Genomic DNA, 17,296 nt, shown 5'->3' on the forward strand with positions numbered 1-17,296 from the left:
TTTTGTTTTCCTTGGATTAAGTAACTAGAAGTGGAATTGCTAGATTGTATGGTTTCTGGTTTTTGTTGTTTTGTTGTTGTTTTTGTTTTTATGGTTGCACCTGCAGCATATGGAGGTTCCCAGACTAGGGCTCAAATCGGAGCTACAGGTGCCAGCCTATGCCACAGCCACAGCAATGTCAGATCTGAGCTGAATCTGCAACATATGCTGAAGCTCATGGTAATGCCAGATCCTTAACCCACTGAGCAAGGCCAGGGATCGAACTTGAATCTCATGGATGCTAATCAGATTTTTAACCTGCTGAGCCACAAAAGGAACTCCCCTATTTTTAATTTCTTGAGAAATCTCCATAGTGTTATCCATAATGACTGCCCAGTTTATATTCCCACCAGCGGTGCCCAGGTGTTCCCTTTTATCCACATCCTTGCTTATGCTTGTTATTTGTTGTCTTTTTGATAATAGCCATTCTGACAGGTGTGAGATGATACCTTATTGTGGTTTTGATTTACATTTCCTTGATGTTAATCATTTTGTCTTGTATTGTTTAACCATCTATGTGTTTTCTTTGGAAAAATGTCTATTTGGATCCTCTGCCCATTTAAAAATCAGGTTGTTTGTGTTTTTGGATATTACGCTGTATGTGTTCTCTGTGTATTTTGGATATTGACCCCTTGTCAGATATATCTTTGCAAATATCTTTTCCCATTCAGTAAGGAGCCTTTTCTTAAGACATTATTTCTTTCTTAAATATATGGTAGAATTCAACAATGAAGTCACCTTAGTGGGAAGATTTTAAATTATATACTTAATTTACATAATTAAACATCAAGATATGGGGGTTTGGCTCCAATTTCTGTTTTTTCATAAATTCACCCAGAAGTTCATTAATTGTATTGATCGACTCTAAGAACCAGCTTTTGGTTTCTCTTCTGGTTTTCTGTTTTTTGTTTTATTCTTGTGTATTCTCATTTCCTTCTGCTTGCTTTGGATTTACTATTTTCTCCTTTTTTCTAGTTTGAATTTTAGGTAATTCATATGAGGCCTTTTTTTCCTAACAGATACACTTAATGCCTGATTTTTCCCTTTGTGCTCTGCTTTAGTTGAATACCATGAATTTCGATATATTGTATTTTCATGTTTTTGGATTCAAAGTGTTGTCTAATATCCCTTATGATTGATTTTTTCTTTGACCCATAGATTGTTTAGAATTGTATTTACTAATTTCCGAATGTTTTGGAAGAGGTATACTTCCAGATACATTTCTGTTATGGATCATATATCTTGTTTTATTTTTTGGTCAGTGAACATGTCTTCTATGATTTCTGTCATTTTAGTAGGTTTAGATTTGCTTTATGGCCCATAATGTGGTCTAGTTTGATGAATGTTCAATGTATAAAAGAATGTGCATCCAATTGTAGGGTGAAGTGTTATGTCAATGTTAATTAGCTCAGCTTGTTTGGTAGAGTTTTTAAGGTCTCTCTTTTTTTTTTTTTTTTTTTTTTTTTTTTAGGAAGAGAAGGTCTTCTTGTTCCATTAGTTACTGAGAGAGGAGTGCTAAAGCGTATAGATATACATTTGCTGGAGTTCCTGTTGTGGCTCAGTGGTTAATGAATCCAACTAGGAACCATGAGGTTGCGGGTTTGATCCCTGGCCTTGCTCAGTGGGTTAAGGATCTGGCATTACCGTGAGCTGTAGTGTAGGTTGCAGATGCGGCTCGGATCCCGCATTGCTGTGGCTCTGGTGTAGGCCAGCGACTACAGCTCCAATTAGACCCCTAGCCTGGGAACCTCCATATGCCATGGGAGCGGCACTAGAAAAGGCAAAAAGACAAAAAAAAAAAAAAAAAAAAAAAAAGTGTATAGATATATGTTTGCTCTAAGTTATGGGTTTGATAGTCCTTCTTTTATTTCATTTTTCTTTTTTCTTTTTCTTTTTTTTTTTTTGGCCTCCTTGCAGCGTAGGGAGTTCCTGGGCCAGGGATCAGATCCAAGCTATAGTTGTGACCTATGCCACACCTGTGGCAACACTGAATCCTTAACCCATTGTGCCATGCTGGGGATCAAACCTTTGTCCTGGCGTTCCCAAGATGCTGCCAATCCTGTTGCACCACAGTGGGAACTCCTTCTTTTATTTCTATTAAGTTTGCTTTCATATTTTGAAGCTCTGTTATTAGGAGGATATACATTTAGGATCATTATGTCTTCTTGATCATTTGACTCTAGCATTATGAAATTTTCCTCTTTGTCTCTAGTTTTATTGCTTGTTTTGAAGTCCACTTTGACTTTAATATAATCACTCTAGCCTTCTTTTGATTATGTTTATATGGCACATCTTTTTTCCATCCTTTTACTGTTAAACGATTAGGTCTTTATATTTAAAGGTTTTTATGTGCTTTTTTTTTTTTTTTTTTTTTTTTTTTGTCTTTTTGTCTTTTTGTCTTTTTGTCTTTTCTAGGGCCGCACCTGCAGCATATTGAGGTTTCCAGGCCAGGGGTCTAATTGGAGCTGTAGCCACTGGCCTACGCCAGAGCCATGGCAATGTGGTATGTGAACAATGTCTGCAACCTACACCACAGCTTACGGCAACGCTGGATCCCCAATCCACTGAGCGAGACCTGGGATCAAACCCGCAACCTCATGGTTCCTAGTCGGATTTGTTAACCACTGAGCCATGACAGGAGCTCCTTATGTACTTTTTAACACAGACTCTGCTGAATTTTGCTTTTATCTAATACAATTTGACAGTCTTTTCCTTTTAATGAGAATTTTTAGGCCATTTCCAATTAATGTAATTATTGATGAGGTTGGATTTAAACCTACCATGTTGCTATTTATTTTGTATTTATCCCATTATATTTTTTCCTATTTTGATAGGATTAATTTTTGTTTTCCATTTTGTTCTCCATTATTATGTATTTTTTATAAAAGTGTGTTAGCAATTGCTTGAGGGTTGGTAATATACATCTTTAATGTAGCAAAATCTCTCTTCAAATAATATTTTACCATTTCAAATATATAGTATAAAACTGTATACTTTCATTACTATCTCCCAATCTTTGAGCTACTTTGGTCATGTCACTTACTTGAACTTATTTTACAAACTTTATAATATTATTATTTTTGCTTTATAGCCATTTATATTTTCAAGAGATTTAAACATTTAGAAAAGTGTCTTTTACATTTACTTTCATTTTTATCATATGTTGCACCCTTCACTTCTTAGTGTAGATTTAGATTTACATTTGTGTCATATTTGTTCTTTCTGAATAATTTCCTTTAACATTTCTTATAGTACGAATCTGATGGAAATGAATTATCTCAGCTTTTGTTCGTCTGAAAAAGTATTCCACCTTATTTTGAAATTTATTTTTTCTGGCTATAGAATACTAGATTGGCTTTTTTTTTTTTTTTTTTTTTTTCCCCAGAACATTAGAGATGTTGTTCTGTGGTAGTTTAGCTCGGATGGTTTCTGCCATGAAGTCACTGATCTTTGTTTTCTTGTATTTTTTTTTTTTCTCATACAGATTTTATTCTGCCCTAGGTGGCTGTACTCCTTTCCCTGGGACTGTGAGCAAGAGGGCATTTTGTCCCTGCCCTAGCTCTAAACTGCTATTACTTGTTACTTTGTGGAAACTTGAGGCAGACAGCCTCTGCCAGAGGCAGGAGCTATTTGCCTGGGCCCTAGAGCAGGACATCATTTTTTCGTGACCATTTTTTTTTTCAATATATTTTCTGGTGTATGTTATAAACAGTGTCTTAACACATGTAAGTAATTCAGAAATTAATGTGTGTATGTAGTTTTACTGTTCAGAGTGTGTAGTCAAAATTATTTGGAAGCTACTGCTTTAGAGGGTCAGAACTAAGTGATAGATTTGAAATGAAATCTGCCACTTGCTCTTTGATTTCATGACAACACAATTTGGATGGTTCACTTTATTTCAGTGAGTAACCTCAATTGTAAGTGGACAGTGTTTTACAGTGCACGTTTTATTTAAAATTTTAAAGTATTTACATATTAAATACATTAAAAATATTAGATTTATATGCTTAAAATGTGAAGCAATATTTTGTTGGCTCTTTTATATTCTTAAATCCTTCCTTTTTTATAAGTGAAAATTTCCTTTTTCTTTTTAGAACCGTGAGGACGTGGGAAGTTGAAAATCCGAAGAAGCAAAAAAGTGTGTTTAAACCACGGACAATGCAGGGTAAAAAAGTAGTTCCTACCACGTGCACATATAGTAGAGATGGAAACCTCATAGCAGCTGCCTGCCAGAATGGAAGCATACAGATCTGGGACCGAAATTTGACTGTAAGTCAAGGACACTTAAGTCCACTTTTCTTAGAAGAGAACCACCTTATAAAGACAAACATGTGTTAAAATATTATGAGGGTCAATTTCCTGAGTTTAGCCCTAATTTAAACTTCAGTATTAGTTGATAAAACATTGGAACTTTTGCAGTAAACAGCATGTTAGCAAACATTCCAGCTCAGTATTTTCCAATGTGTATTACATTTTGTTTTTAAAATAAACTAGATCTTTTGGTATAAAATTTTAAAAGCACAATACACCTTATTATATGATATCTCAATATACTTGATTTTGAACGTGAAGGATTTGACGGTAATATCAAACAATACTAAGCAGTGAGCTAGAAAAATATCCTTTAAAAGATTTAAGAAAACCATGAAGTAACCATGATGATCATCCATCAGTTGTTATGCAATTATTTCTATAGCAATTTAAACAATATTCTATTCTGATATTCCGTGATATTCCATTTGAATAGGTTTCAGGTTTTCTCTTTTCAGTTTCAGGTCATTATTAGAATAAATAAATTTTGGAATTGGAAGGGATCATAGAATTCTATAACCATAGAAATAATGAATATAAAATCCTTGGCTAATTCTGTGAATTAGCTTTAAAAAGGGCTTTTGTGTTTATGTATAGATGATAAAGCACGAATTTTTCAATGATTCTAGATTACAAGTGTTAAATGAAAACCTATACTAATGTTGTAATACAAATGGGTTATCTTATTTTAATAAAAGGTTCTAGTCAAATTATTAATAAAGATTTATTAAGTACCTACTAGACACTTGAAATACTGTAGACTATCCCAAATTCCTAACTTCATAGCGTTTACATTCTCATTCTTTTAAAAAATTATAAAAATAATATTGTTTCATATAAAATTGCACGTCAAGCATTTACATTATGAAAGGGGCCCTAGGAAATGAAGTTGTCTTTTCAGGCAGATGAGTTAGAGTCAGTTTTCTTGGAAGAAGGTAAAAAGTAATGATAGGGAAAAAAGAATCCATGTTGATAATGCTGGAAATATCTTTGGCATTTTCTGTTTGTCAGATCTTTTTATTTCTGTTTTCATCTCCACTATAAACCCCATAAAGCTTCATAACAGCTCAGAGATTTTAAAAATCCTTTGAATTGTAAACTGTGTTTTAAGCAAGCAATAAATTTTTTAGTAACTGGCTTTCATCTTCTCTGGATGCTGTTGATTTAAACATAGAAATTCTAAAACATGAAGTTTTCTTATGTAGTTTTAATAGTGATGTATTTGGTATAGTGTGTATGTGTATATATACATATATACATGAATGTGTATATAATATATATATGTATGTATGTGTGTATATATAAACATATATATGCCTTTTTCTTAGAGCCCATGTATTTCCATAAAGTTGAATAAAGGTTTTAAAGACTGGCGTTACATATCTCTTGAAATAATTAGTATATCTCCTACCCAGTTGTGTAGAAAACAAAGCTATCTGAATGCCAGTTTCCCCCATTGCAAATCTTTTAGGCCATTCTTCTAATCACAGTATTTGATCCTATTTAGTGAGAATTTAATGATGCATGAATATGTAGTTTATTATACTACATCCTATTCATTATATTTCATTCATATTTTTACATTTATGTGTTTGTATGTCACCTGGAAACAAATCAAATTGAGAGGGAAAAACTTGCTAGCAGGAAACAATTTTATTTAAAAATAGATTAAAAAATTTCTTAACTATTACTTCAGCAATAACAAATCATCTACAGGGAGACACTAAAGCTGAGTAAGAAAGCCTAATAATGTTTTTTTTTCCACACACTAGCCAAATAACTACATGGAAAATAATGGTCAATACATATGTTTCGTGACAATTAAGTAAAGCTGTCGTAATTGCCATATTTAAACTTAGAATTCTCCTTGGACCAGCTTGAACTTCAGCAAATGAAATGAAACGTATTTCTTTTCTTAGAAGTACGATGTCCATCAATGATAAATTCCTCTGTTTTCAAGCCCTACTTTTATTCTAGAATTACACTGGCTAATATGGTAGCCACTAGCCACATTTGACTGTTTACATTTAAAGTAATTTAAATAAAATATAATTAAAATGTCAGTTCCTCAGTCATACTAGCTACTTATTAGACAGTACAGATAGGGAACATTCTCCTCACTGCAGGAGGTTCTATTGGACATTGCTGCCCAAGAGAACTGTGTGTCCAGCATCCTTCTCAGTCATATGATGGATGATGGGCTGTCTTTCAGTTTGATAAGATCCCTTCAGGTAGCTTCTGCAGGTCTGCATTACCTACCTGTCCCCTCACCCCCCATAACTTGAGCAACAGCAAGGAGGCCAGTGCTTGGTTGGAGTCAAGTGAGGGTGGTGCAGAATACAGGGAGATGACATTGGGGAGGTAACAGCATGCCTTCTGACTCAGGGCCTTGGCATATGTTGAATCCTTCTGCCTCCAACCTTCTTCTCTTAGGTGTTCACATGATTTTTCTCCCTCACCTTTTTCAGTAATTTGCTCAGATTTTGTCTTTTCATCAGGGTCTTTCCTGTCTCCACGCTATATACAATTCCAACTTTCACCCCACCAGTGGCACTCTCTAGCCCTCTTATTTTCTTCCAGAGTGCTGATCACCATCTGACATACTGAACTAAATATTTTGCTTGTTTATTGCTGTTTCCCTCCAGTAGGATATTGGCTTCATGAGGGGAAGGGTTATTGTCTATTTTGTCCCCCGTTGTAGTCTCAGAGCAAATAACAATATCTAGTATTTAAGAGATTCTTAGTGACTATTTGTGGGACTGAATGATTGAATGAATGTATTCTGAACAGGTAATATAAAATGAGACTGTCAGTTTATTTCTAAAAAGTCATTAAAAATAGTAGCATGAAGATCTTTGTTACATGAAATATAATGAAATAGAGATATGAGAGAGGGAGGGGGAAGGGAGAGAGGGAGAAGTTGAAGTAATTTTTGATGTATCCTTATATGAATAAATGCATCATCTATATTAATATAGGTGGGTTTTTAAAAGCTGTTTTCGTGTATCTCTCAAGTGTAATTTCTGGCTTTTAAAAGATTCCAGCTTATGTAGTCTTATGAATACCTAGTAACCTTTTCTGTTTGTATAAAAATACCTACCAAATTCTTTGGACATATTTTGCTCAAAGCTGTGTTGGACCTCTTTGAAATCTATCAAGAATCTACAATATGCTAGACCCTTTACTAAAAGTACATGCTGTACTTCCTTGTATTGCAGTCACTATTTGTTGACTAAGATTTTGGCAGGAAAATGCAGACCCATTATATTCACGGAGTTTTGCCTTCCCTAGACACAGGTGGTGGGAGGGAATAATATTTGAAATTTGATTTGGCAATAGGGTACTACCAGCAACTTGACCCACTCTTCACCTGACTGCCTCCTACTGCTCCTTTGGCCTGCCACCCTAGCCCAGATTCTAGGGCAGTCCTTTTAGGAAAATGATCACACACTCCAACCCCTTATCAGGAAAGCCTCAAGCCCGTGAGCTACTGCAGAGCCGTTTCTCCAGCGTGGTGGTTTATCAGTGCCCACATTCTCTCAGCTGTGCTAGAAAATGGTTAGTATCGTTGAGAGAAAGCTGGGGCAGGAGCTAGTAATTACATAGGAGATAAGCTTCTGGGCAAACAAGCCCCTGGTGAGTAAGAGAACGGAGTATGAAGGAGAAAGGATACAGGAGAAAAAGTCACCAGTTGTAGCTTGCGTCCAGTGTTCCACAGTTCATTAAATATCTCCAATCCCCTTCTGATAACTCAAGGTTAGGCTAATTTATGGCCTTCTACACTTTTCCTTTTATTAATATATGTTTTATATATATCTATAAAATATCTCTCTAACTATATATAGACACAGATTCAAATGTTTTTATATAGAGAGAATATACAGTGTGCTTTTTTATACTTGAAGGTATAACATGGACAATTTTATAATAGCAGACACAGCTCCCATTGGCTTTTCTCAATGGAATTTTCTCATTGGCTTTATTTAAGTGGAATCATAATTTTGCACACATAATATATAGACTTGTTATAAAATAATAATTATTATTACTACTATTATTTTATTAATTGCATCTTTTCTACTTTCCTTATCCAATCTCTACCCCCTAGGGCTTGTAGATTACCTGATATATATCTTTCCACACTTTTTCCCATAGCTCTGTATCTGTGTCCATCTAGCTAGCTAGCTAGATCAGGAACATTTCGCCTGGTCTTTTTGAGCACCTACCACCTCACCAAGAATGAGACAAATGATAAAAAGGTGTCTTTTCCCTTCTTTTTGCAAAGGCTGATAGCTTAACAATAATTCACAACTTTTACCCACTATTAGTTGTTCAAATTAAATCAGTGAAATATTGACCACTGGGGGGAAAGTACATTACAGAGGAAAAAAAATGATATTTTAAAAACAATTTTTAAAAACCAAGTGACTTAGAAAATTGTTCTAGTACCTTCCTTTGAGAAAAAATGGTGTTCTTTCTATTAAAAAATATAAAGAGTCATGTTAAAAATACACATATGGATTTTCATCTTTTCATTAGGCCTAATATTTGGAGTTTAGAAAGTATATGTGGATAGCTAAAAGTCTACTGCATAATTCTCTAGCACGTTTTGTAAATGACACCTGAGACATACAATTGCATTATACATCCTTGAGACTTCCTGACCCTCAGTGCTGAGCTTCCTAAGCTCTCTGTAGCCTCATTTTACTTATTCATGAACTGAAGGCATGATCTCCACCGTGTCAGATTATTCTCAGGATTATATTAGGTAATGGATTTCAAGCACCCAGAACAGGACTTGCACATAACAGGTTTTCATAACTGTTGGTCTTCTTCCTCCTTTCTTTTTAGCTTCTAGGCGATTTACAGTTTTTGTAGAGGGGTAAAATTAGATCTCAGGATGCTGTTTAACTGTGGCTGTGAAAGTGTCATGAATTTGAGTTTAACAGATTCTTTGGTGACTAAAAGTATGATTTAGCAAAATAAGAATGTAGATCCCTGCTAGAGCCAGTCATTCATTGTATGAAAATACAACCACCATCAATAACCTAGAGCTCTCTGTATTCATTGATTAGTGTGCTTCAGTAGATATGAATTATAATTATTTTTAAATAAACATTCAAGGGAAAACATACGACATATAGCTTATTCTGTAGTGTTTTTAACATGAGTATTTTTCAAAGCTCGCTTTGTAAAAAAAAATGTCATTGATTCAGAGTACAAACAGACCACTAAAACTATGTGAAATTACTTGTAGGCCCCAAAGTTAAGTTCTAATTTGTCAGTTATTTTAGTGAAAGTTTTAAAGTTTTACTTCTAATGCTGTCTTGTAAAATGTCACGTATTATTGGAAGCAACCTTTCAAAAAATGAGAGTATACTGGTTTTGAAAAAATTAGGTTAAAAGTTTTTCTTTTAAATGTAGATGATTCTTATCCTTATTTTTTGAGGGCAGAAATAATAGAATAATTGAATTTAAGACTTCAAGTTATGCGTGGTAACTTAAACACATTCATTCAGTTCTGCTCCTTCCTGAAACCCCACTAAAATGACAGGAGAGGTATTTTTAAACGCGTAAACCCACACAGACAAAAAGAATTAGAGAGGAGATGACAGTAGAAAAGAGAAGTCAAGACACTTTTGGAAGCTAGAAACCAGATGGGTGAATGCTAACTGACTTGCCCGACTAGAGGAAGCTGAAACCATAGGCTGGTTCAAGCCCATGCAAGACAAACTCATCCCGCAGTTCCCTCTTCTACCCTATGTGGCCATTTCCTGTTCTTCTCTCACCTTCCCTCACTGCCGCTGAAGACTGAAGAAGTATTTTTGGGACAGATCTGTTAGAGGGAATTTGTATTCCAAGCAAAGCTGAGATAAGGTGAAAAAAATCTTCATCTAGAACAGTGTTTCATCTCCCCCTCCTCTGATATTACTATTACTGTTATTATGATGACTATTACTGCTATTGTTATTATTATTAGTTTTTACTGAGTTTTTACTGTGAATCAGGCAGCGTTTAAAGCATTTTACATGTAATATTGTATTTAATCCTTACAGCAATCTCGCCAAAGAAGCAGTATTACTGTCATTATTTTACAGATAAAGAAACTAAGACAGAGAGAAGCTGTAATGCCTACCCAAAATTACAGTTCGTAAGTGGCAGAACTAGGGTTCAATCCTAGGCAGTCTGGTGCAAGTGCCATTCCAGGGGTCAGTGAACTATGGCCCTTGTGCCAAATCTAGCCCAGCACCTATTTTTGTATGACCTGCAAGCTACGTTTTTACGTTTTTAAATGCTTGTCTTATTTTCCTATGACTGCTCTAACAAACATCACAAACTTAGTGGCTTAAACAACATAAATGTCTTATCTTACACTTACATAGATTTTTGCAAGTCTCACTGAACTCCAAGTCAAGGTGTTGGTGGGATCATGTTCCCTTTTAGAGGCTTCAGGGGAGAGCTCATTTCCTTGCCTTTCCAGTTTCTAGAAGCTACCCATATTCCTTGGCTGGTGGCCCCCTTCCTCCATCTTCAGGGCGAGCAATAGTGAATTGAGGCCTTTTCACATCACAAAACCATGACCTTCTCTTCCACTTCCCTCTTCCGCTTTTGAAGACCCTTGTGATTACAGTACGCCCATGCAAATAATCTCCCTATTTCAAGATCAGATGATTAGCAACATTAATCTGAAGTTTTAATTCCGCCTTGCCAGGTAAGATAACATACTCATAAGCTGCAGTAATTGGGAGGTAGGAATCTCTTGGGGGGGGCACTATGCTGCCTACCACAATGGTTTAAAAGAAATTAAAATAAAAATATTTCATGACACATGCAAATTACATGAAATTAGAATTTCAGTGTCCATAAATAAAATTTAATTAGAGCATCCTTGCTCATTCATTTTTGTATTATCTGTGGCTGCTTTTGCATTACTGTAGCAAAGCTGAGTAGTTGCAACAGATTATCTAGCCCTTCAAGCCTAAAATATTTACTGTCTGGCCCTTTATAAAAGATTTTGACCTCCTGACATAGTGTTTCTAATCAGCTTTTTAGTGCCTTACTTTTATGTATTTATGGACAGACAAGGATCAATTGACATTTGAAGAAGTCCTCTAACAGGAAATACAGAAACTAAAGTAATCTCAGAGAGGGGAGAGAGAGAGAGAGAGATAATGTGGGAATCAAAGAGTATTTCAAGGGAAAAAAATTCCTATAGTTAATATTCTCAGAGAGAAAAGAGAATATTGCAGCCATGAAACTAAAGAAGAATTCTACAAAAAAATTGTGAACCCTAAGAGTTCAAGAAAGCGCTCTTGGAAAATAAATAGATGATACTAGAGGGAAAATCCATAGGAGTAGTGAAAGATATAGTCAAGGAAATCTTGAAAGTAGAACAAAACAGTGAGAAAGCAAAGATAGACTTAAGGGTCAATTTAGGGCCCAACATTTGACCAGAAAGTTTTAGAAAGAGAGAAGAGGAGAGAGAATGCAGTTAGGTAAGAAAGGATTCTGACCATTCCCCACCTCCCTCACAGTCTCAGAACTGGAAACATTTTTTCCCACATAGGAAAAGCGCATCAGATGCTCAGCATGATGAATGAAAAAGACTCCCATCCAACCACACATCATGAAATTTCAGGACACTAGTGTTATAGAGAAGATCCTAAAAACTCAGTGGAGAGAAAAGTGGGAAACATGTAATGGAAGGATATTGGAGCCCTCTAATTTAGAATGTTGCTAAGACAGTTGGTCGACATGTGTAAGGTCATGGACTCTTAGCTCAATAGGGAGGGAATGAAGACAAGGGGGCCGATACGTGGAAGGAAAGTAGAGAGATCACGTGATTCATTCCACAGCCGTTATTAAGCACCTTTTCTGGCCCAAGTCCCATTCAAGGTTCTGGGGATAGTACGGTGGACAAAACAGACACCTCACCTACTTTGCTTTCAAAGGCCCTGAAGAAGCTGGAAAACTGGTATTTGGACGACTTATCAGAAGACATTGTACAGTCTCTCTCAGTGTTTTTTTTTTTTTATCATTGTAATGAAGATTTTATTTTATTTTTTAATTTTTTAAATTTTTTTAATAATTTTTTTATATTCCCACTGTACAGCAAGGGGGTCAGGTTATCCTTACATGTATACATTACAATTACATTTTTTCCCCCACCCTTTCTTCTGTTGCAACATGAGTATCTAGACAAAGTTCTCAAAGCTATTCAGCAGGATCTCCTTGTAAATCTATTCTAAGTTGTGTCTGATAAGCCCAAGCTCCCGGTCCCTCCCACTCCCTCCCCTTCCCATCAGGCAGCCACAAGTCTCTTCTCCAAGTCCATGATTTTCTTTTCTGAGGAGATGTTCATTTGTGCTGGATATTAGATTCCAGTTATAAGTGATATCATATGGTATTTGTCTTTGTCTTTCTGGCTCATTTCACTCAGGATGAGATTCTCTAGTTCCATCCATGTTGCTGCAAATGGCATTATGTCATTCTTTTTATGGCTGAGTAGTATTCCATTGTGTATATAGACTACCTCTTCCGAATCCAGTCATCTGTCAATGGACATTTGGGTTGTTTCCATGTCCTGGCTATTGTGAATAGTGCTGCAATTTACATGCGGGTGCACGTGTCTCTTTTAAGTAGAGTTTTGTCCGGATAGATGCCCAAGAGTGGGATTGCGGGGTCATATGGAAGTTCTATGTATAGATTTCTAAGGTATCTCCAAACTGTTCTCCATAGTGGCTGTACCAGTTGACATTCCCACCAACAGTGCAGGAGGGTTCCCTTTTCTCCACAGCCCCTCCAGCACTTGTTATTTGTGGATTTATTAATGATGGCCATTCTGACTGGTGTGAGGTGGTATCTCATGGTAGTTTTGATTTGCATTTCTCTTATAATCCGCGATGTTGAGCATTTTTTCATGTGTTTGTTGGCCATCTGTATATCTTCTTTGGAGAAATGTCTATTCAGGTCTTTTGCCCATTTTTCCATTGATTGATTGGTTTTTTTGCTGTTGGGTTGTAGAAGTTGTTTATATATTCGAGAGATTAAGCCCTTGTCTGTTGCATCATTTGAAACTGTTTTCTCCCATTCTGTAAGTTGTCTTTTTGTTTTCTTTTGGGTTTCCTTTGCTGTGCAAAAGCTTTTCCGTTTGATGAGGTCCCATGGGTTTATTTTTGCTCTAATTTCTATTGCTTTGGGAGACTGACCTGAGAAAATATTCATGATGTTGATGTCAGAGAGTGTTTTGCCTATGTTTTCTTCTAGGAGTTTGATGGTGTCCTGTTGTATATTTAAGTCTTTCAGCCATTTTGAGTTTATTTTTGTGCATGGTGTGAGGGTGTGTTCTAGTTTCATTGCTTTGCATGCAGCTGTCCAGGTCTCTCAGTGTTTTTAAGAATTAAAAAAAGACTTTCTAAGCACCAAATTCAACTACTTTTTCGTCTTTGTTCTCCTTGTTGACAGTATCACTCTTTGAAACAACCTTTTCTCCTGCCAGCTTCCTTCTTGCTCTCTAAACTCCAGGCAATGTGGTGGCCTTGACATGCGTGACAATGGCTACCTTGTCATTTTTATTATTCTCAGCCTCCTTCCTAGGCTGTGTTTCCCACTGTCTCCATATTAGAGTAAGAGAACATCGTCTTTCCTGGTCTCTTGTCAAGCAGATGAACAATTTGAGTTGGATCACATCACTAACAGTGATAGCTGCCTGAATCTGTTTCTCTTAATTCCATCCTACACATGCTTCTGTGCTCTGAAGGCACATTCAGTTGCCTGTGAAACAACCCCACCAGGATGTTAAGCTCAAAATACCTGGAACACAGCTCCTTGTTTCCTTTAGAACTCACTCTTCCTTTTTGACTTCACTTTTTCTTTTTTGTTTTTTGGTCTGGCCTGTAGCATGTCCAAGTTCCTGGGCCAGGGATCAAACCTGTGCCACAGCAATGACCCAGGTCACTGCAGGGACAAGGCTGAATACTTAACCTGCTGCACTACCAAACTCCAGACTTTGCTATTTTTCTTAATTTGCAATTTTTCCATTTAGAACTCCAGAATATCCTCTATCTCCTGTAAATTTCATGTTTTAGTGTGTCCCTCACATCTGCCCCCTCAATTCCTCTCCTTTGCCTACTTCAGACTTTGATCACCTCTCACCTGTGTTGTTGGATATCCCTTCTCCATCCATCCTGTCTGGTATACCCCATTTAAATCACATCCAATATAGTAATCACTGCTTTGGTGCTGACCACATACCGAATATAGTTCCCATTTCCTCAGACTGACACTTATAGCCTTTCAATTGGTCTTTAACCAGCTTTTGAGTATCTTCTACGACTTTCTCCATAAGTAGAAAAACTTTTTTTTAAAATCAAATCTGTTCCCTCCTGATTATCCTTTACCACTTTGATGAGCACTGACTGCTCTGCCCCCTCTCTCCTGAAGCCCCTGCTGCTGGTGGAGATCTCACCATCAAAGAAGGCCAGAGAACAACCTAATCTGATTTTAAAAAGAAGTGTTTTTTTTGTTTTGTCTAGTTTTTTGTCTTTTGTCTTTTTAGGGCTGCACCCCTGGCATATGGAAGTTCTCAGGCTAGGGGTCTAATCAGAGCCACAGCTGCCGGCCTACGCCAGAGCCACAGCAATGCCAGATCCGAGCCACGTCTGCAACCAACATCACAGCTCATGGCAATGCTGGATCCTTAACCCACTGAGTGATGACAGGGATTGAACCTGCAACCTCATGGTTCCTAGTCGGATTCGTTTCTGCTGAGTCACAACAGGAATTCCTGTTTTTTTTTTTTTTTTTTTTCTTTTAATCTTCTAGTCCGTAAATACAGCATCATGACTGTGCAATAGCATTATGGCAGGAATGGTATCTGATTGGCCTTGTGCAGTATCCTGAAAAAGGTAAAACTTACGCATGGCCTCAATGCACAGACATTGACTTATAGGAGGAAAAATATAACTGATAAAAATAATATGTGAAAAAAATTCTTAGGTTTAGGAGTTCCCATTGTGGCTCAGCGGTTAACAAACCTGACTAGAATACATGAGGACGTGGGTTCCATCCCGGGCCTTGCTCAGTGGGTTAAGGATCTGGCGTTGCCATGAGCTGTGGTGTAGGTCACAGATGTGGCTCAGATCCTGGGTTGCTTTGGCTGTGGTGTAGGCTGGCGGCTAGAGTTCTGATTGGACCCCTAGCCTGGGAACCTCTGTATGCCACAGGTGTGGCCCTAAAAAGACACACACACACACACACACACACACACACACACACACACACACACACACACAATTCTTAGGTTTACGTGATCGTATATTGACCAAAGTTGCTCAGGGAAGCCCAAAGAAAAATTAAAATTGAGTTAACCTAGAATTTTAACTTGTAAGTAAAAACTGAAGAATCTTGCCTTAAATGTGATAAGGGTCAAACATTTCTATGAATATTTATGGATGTGTGTTGATACTTAGGACAGAAAAAAAGGAAATCGGTCATGAACTAAAAACCTACAGCTTAAAATATGAGCTGCTGTTATGGAGTCAAATGTATAAACATCATAAGGAAGCAGTTAGTGTAATCTTATATTTTCATTACATTGAATAAAGAAACCAGAGGGACTGTAGAGATTATATCAATGTTATTTTTGTCGCTATTTGGTAACTTGAATTTAGTCAAGATAGTAAAGCGAAAGTAATTATGAAATGTTTGTAAAAAAGATAAGACACTTTTATCTGCATTTTCATAATCATGATTAGAGACAATCATTGTGTAATTCTGTTTTCAATTTTATAAGATATGTATCCAAAACATGGCTCATAATTTCCACTGAAAACCTGGTCCCAGGCTTTGTCTTCTTTAATTGCCTTCAAAGAAAGTTTATTTGGCTATTTTTTCTGATTAAAATAATCCATAGTTGATTTTAAAGAATTCATCCCAGTGTTCCTGTTGTGGCTCAGCAGTAACCAACCCGACCAGTATCCATGAGGATGTGGGTTTGATCCCTGGCCTCACTCAGTCGGTTAAGGATCTGGCATTGCTGTGAGCAGTGGTACAGGTCATAGATGTGGCTTGGATCCTGCATCACTGTGGCTGTGGTGTAGGCCAGCACCTACAGCTCCGATTCGACCTCTAGCCTGGGAACTTACATATGCTGTGGGTGCAGCCCTCAAAAAGACCAAAAGAAAAGAAAAGAAATCATCCAAAATTAGAAAAGCATATGGTATGAAGATAATAAGTCACTTATAGCTTCACTACCCAGAGACAAACATTTCTAGATTCTTTTCTGTACTCAGACATAAGGTGTGTGGGCCTTGCATATGTGTTTTTTTCAGTGTATTAGGTTTTTTGGTAGCCCTAATAATTAATACCCCTTCCCCCTACATGGGTTCTAAACAAATTAAGAAATAAGACTAATCACTAAAGCATAACAGATGAAGGCCAGAATCCACCTTTGTTATAGATAGTGAAGGAGGATGGAAGCCAAAAGTGCCTGCTGACTTAACTCCTGGAATTGGACAGATTTGCCCAGCTAGGCTTGCCCCAGGAAGACTCAGGACAGGGAGACGCAGAGGATAATTACCCCCTAAGCGAGCTTTCACCCAGGAGGGAAGAGGGGAGAACTGAGCCAAGCACTCTCAGTTCATTCCCATACTCACAAATCAGATTAATAATAAAGTATCTTCCTGACCAGGGAAGAGACTGAGAACTGGGAAAGTTTGGGGTGGGAGGATGTCAGATCAAGTACTGTCTTGGAGGCTGTGTAAAGAAGTTTGGACACTCTTTTGAAGGTAATGAGGGCCATTAGACAGATTTTGGAAGAAGGACAGTATCTAAGATGCATTTTAAAAACACTCACTCTGGGCATTCTGCAGGGAAAATAAACTACAGGGGAAGAAAGGTGGAGGCAAGGAGCTTGGCGAGGGGCCAGCTGTTGCAGCCCAGGTCA

At 37.0% G+C, this 17,296-nt stretch overlaps 1 protein-coding gene across 2 annotated transcripts in view; it reads left to right on the forward strand.

The window, feature by feature from the left end:
* WDR70 (WD repeat domain 70) overlaps positions 1-17,296 on the forward strand; it is a 292,024-nt gene that overhangs the window by 184,847 nt on the left and 89,881 nt on the right. For both annotated transcript variants that reach the window (XM_021076961.1, XM_021076962.1), the window contains exon 10: positions 4,134-4,308. In XM_021076961.1, coding sequence (XP_020932620.1) covers positions 4,134-4,308 — 175 coding nt within the window. The remainder of the gene's footprint in view (positions 1-4,133; positions 4,309-17,296) is intronic.

This window comes from Sus scrofa, chromosome 16 (genome assembly GCF_000003025.6).
Source record: "Sus scrofa isolate TJ Tabasco breed Duroc chromosome 16, Sscrofa11.1, whole genome shotgun sequence".
Classification (NCBI taxonomy): Eukaryota; Metazoa; Chordata; class Mammalia; order Artiodactyla; family Suidae; genus Sus; species Sus scrofa.